Source organism: Mesitornis unicolor, unplaced genomic scaffold, assembly GCF_000695765.1.
Source record: "Mesitornis unicolor isolate BGI_N332 unplaced genomic scaffold, ASM69576v1 scaffold244, whole genome shotgun sequence".
Classification (NCBI taxonomy): domain Eukaryota; kingdom Metazoa; phylum Chordata; class Aves; order Mesitornithiformes; family Mesitornithidae; genus Mesitornis; species Mesitornis unicolor.
This window is the reverse complement of record NW_010181836.1, coordinates 11,165-15,134: the sequence shown is the minus strand read 5'-3', so window position 1 is coordinate 15,134 and position 3,970 is coordinate 11,165. Positions and strand designations below refer to the sequence as shown.

The following is a 3,970-nucleotide window of genomic DNA, read 5'->3' as shown; positions in this document are numbered from 1 at the left end:
CAGGAACCAAGCCAACTTAATTAGCCCTGTGAAGAGACTGGGCAGAGTGTGTGGTTAATGCAGCTATATTATGTTTGAGAATTCATCTGATGTCTCTGGACTTTGCTGAATTGTGCAAACACACGTGTCTCTGCAGCATTGCACCTTGCACGCAAGCAGAGGCAGTTCTTGCACTCATCTTAGGTCCTGGTCCATGCTGGCTGCTAATCTCACACAATTCAGTGATTAATGTGACCAAAAATCCACAGTGAAACATACACTGCCTAGTCCCTCTCCTGGCCCCAGTGTTCCCTTACCAAGGTCAGGGAACAGCAGGCAGAGACAGCTGGAGCCTCTGTGCCCCCACAGCCTTGCTGTGAGCTAAGAGGCGATCAAAGCACAAGCCATAGCTAGAGGTGACCCACCCTTGCAGAGCAACCTCAGGTGTTGGCATAAAACAGCCGGCTCTTAGTCCTCTGTGGACTCCTGCAGCAGCAGCATTTAATCCTGAAGCACTAAACCAAGCCGAGCTTCCCAACTGGTGGGGAAGGAAGCCATTCACCACGCTCCAGCAAGCAGCCAGATCTCCCGAAGCACCAGGCAGGGAGCTGCCTGCAGGAGGAGCATGGCAATTCATGCAGTCCTAAAGCTTATTCCAGGCTGCCACTGTGTCAGGCTTAAGTTGTGCTCATTAGGATGTTCGTCTGTTATTTATGCAAATAAGTCTATGCATAGTCACAAATTATGCAAAGAGGGCCATTTATCAGTTTGGCACCATCTTCAACTTTCTGAACTCTCAGACATCCTTGATGCATGCAGAAGAAAATGGAGTCTTCTCTATTGCCATCACTGGCGCAGAGGCAGAGGCAGAGCCTATCCGCTACCATCGATGTCCTGTCAGAGGATTCATGGTGCTCAGGATAGAAAAGATAATGCATTCTGTGCGACTTTAAACCTATTATGTTACAGCTCAGGATGTTTAATCATAAGAATAAGGGCTCTCTACTTGTTTCACCTTTCCACGGAAGGAGATTTATGAATCTGCATAACTCTAGGCATTCTGACTGCAGTTTATTATTTATTTATGACAAGCATATGACAAAAAATGTGTCCTTTGGAACAGTCATTTCTTTGTCTGGACAGCTGCAGTCAAAGGTCACTCTCACTCATGAACATGCATAGGAACCTCAGCCCATCCCTCTCCTGAGCTTATTGCTCTCTCCTCACTTCAGGAAGATACTCTGCATGAGTCTAGTCTAGAGTCAGCATCTACTTGTTGCTCTCCACACACAGCCATCAGTAACTGCTGGAGGTCTGAGGCATCCTGACAAGGGTACGGGTCTATCAGAAACACAACTTTAGGAAATATTTCCCCAGTTCTGTATCCCAGGTCAGTACCAGGCTGACAGCTTGTCTGTTAGCTCCAGGAATCAGTTTCTCATGTATCCTCCCTCGCCTAACAGGGTGGCTTATTTAAGCTGCTACAAGCTTCACTGTACCAAAAAAAAAAAAGAGGTCTCTGTAGTACACGTACAAGAAGAAAATGACATTGCTTTTTGCTGTATTACTCTTAACTGAAGGATCTGCCTTACCCATGCACTTCTCCAATGGTCTGTTGTCAGCATCTTCCAGGACCTGGGCAGGCTGTGGATCTGCATGTGATCTTGGAATTGGCCTTGAGGGGAGGGACAATTTCAGCAGGCAAGAAGAGGTACTCACAAAGGTTCCTCTTCCAAGGTGGGCCTTAATTTGATAGCAACACAAAAAAATAACTTTCTTCTAACACTTCAAAATATAATTCTATGAGTGACATTGCATTTAAAGTGCAGCACAATCACAATGCAGAGGCTTAAAAGTATTTTCCAATACTCTTCCTTCTTCCTCTGTAGGTAATTTGTATTTGTACATGAAAGAAACTGTGAACTAAATTAAGTACCTTCTGCACAGTCTCTCATTAAATTCCATCAAGGTGCCTTTCTTTGATTCTTTCAATAGATGCAATAAAATTGTGGTGAGTTGAACCCAGCCAGCAACTAAGCACCCACCTAGGTGATCTCTTACTCCCCCCTGACATTAAGATAATGATCTCATCAGGAGACAGAATAGTAAGAGCAAAAGCAAGAAAACCCATGGGTTGAGATAAAGGTAGTTTAATAAGTGGAGGAAAGAGAAAACAAAACAAAACCAAACAAAACCAACCACTTCAGTGATGCAAAGGCAGTCACTCACCACCTCCCACAAGCAGGCTGATGTTCAGATAGATTCTGAGCTATGGCTACCTTTCCAGACCAACCACACCCCTGCTTTTTATTGCTGAGCATGGCATTATATGTCATGGGATGTCCCTTTGATCAGTTGGGGTCAGCTGTCCCATCTGTGTCCTCTCTCAATGCCTTGCCCACCCTTACTTGCGTACTTGCGAGGGGTGGACAGCCTAGGATAAGAATGCCTTTGAAACTGTGGGTATACTGCTCTGCAACAGTTAACACACTGGTGGGTTATCAACCAACACTGTTTTAGTCACAAATCCAAACCACCGTATCTTACAGGCTGCTGTGAAGAAAATTAACTCCATCTCAGCCAGACCCAATACAAAAATTAATTAATAAATGCAATGCCTTAGGTTAACCATAAAGAAAATTGTCCTAGTGGGACACTTCTTTCTTAACAAGTGCAGTTCTAAAACAGCTGCCCTTTTTATTCCAAACCTATTTCCCACTTGGGTAAGAGCAAAACCAAGCAGTCAAAAATATCTATACAGCCTTACTTTCTATGAATTGAATTCTTCTGTTTCCAGCTGAGCAAAATTATCTTTACATCATGAAGACATATGCTTCCCCTTAATAAAATTTTAAATGCAGCCACTTCAGGTCTCTCCTTTCACTTTTCCATTGGTGCTGTAAAGGATTATCCATGCAAAATTATACAGCCAAGCTTTCTGCTGTGAGGCAGCACGGTTCCGTTGTTTTTCATGGATCAATTAACAAACACTGGAGATTTTAGCCATTGTTGTCTATAATGGCTAATTTACCTATTACAGGGAACTAAGAACCATCTGTGTACATGCCATAAGGATACAACAGTGAAATGGAGACTATAAACCGTTAGAACATGACCTATGATTGCAAGAGTATCAAAGACAAGGTGTGATACCTTACCTTTGGAGTCTGTAGTACATCAGACGTGTCTTGCTTAGGTACTGCAGAAACAGGTTTGAGTGCAAGTGTTGTTGGCTTTTTTGGAGGCCTGGGTGGTGGAAGAAGGGTTTGGTTTTCATATCTTCGCACCATATAGTATTGCTCTTCGCTGATCTCTTCCACTGTTGTCTTAGTCACAGGAGGTACAACTGCCTGGACCTCTTTGCTGAGCATAAGGACTGACATGTTTAAGCGATATACAGGAATCTCCCAGCTCTCCACTGGGCTGCTGGTGCTACTGATCAGCAAATAAGAGTCTGTGATTTCTTCTTCAAACTGCAGGCCAGGCACAGCAGCCAAGACATCTTCCTCAACAGAAAGGTCTCTCACAGACACTTTGACATTGAAAGGCAAACGAAATTCTTTGCAAATCTCAGAAAGTTGGTACTGTTTCTTATCATGAATCACTTCCACAAAGCCACCTTCCATGTACATAGGGAGGAACACTCTCTTATATGCATCATTTAGTATTTGTTCACAAGCTAAAACATCTATGACTTTCCTGCTTCCCTCATAGAGAACTTCACTAGTCTGGCATTGCTGAACTAGAAACTGGTCTCCAACTGAAACAGAAAAAAGCTCTTTATGAGGGGAATCAAAGGCTCTAGTTGCTACAACGTGGAGCTGTTCCTTTTCATTTCTTGCTATCTCTAAGTCATAGGCAGTTGGAAACTCCCGAGGTCTTCTCTTGAACTTTCCTTTGTAGCTCATAGGGATTAAAAAATGTCTTTTGGGGGAATCACTTCTGATCTCAGAGGCTAGGACTCTTGTTGACTGGTACTTTTTGTAGATTA

General features: G+C 43.5%; 1 protein-coding gene across 1 annotated transcript in view; it reads right to left on the bottom strand.

The window, feature by feature from the left end:
* LOC104539879 (protein THEMIS-like) overlaps window positions 1–3,970 on the bottom strand; it is a gene marked incomplete at its 5' end in the record, with an annotated part of 53,281 nt that overhangs the window by 45,591 nt on the left and 3,720 nt on the right. The window contains 1 exon segment of the mRNA XM_010183538.1: window positions 3,138–3,970. This exon segment is cut by the window's right edge and continues 31 nt beyond it. Coding sequence (XP_010181840.1) covers window positions 3,138–3,970 — 833 coding nt within the window.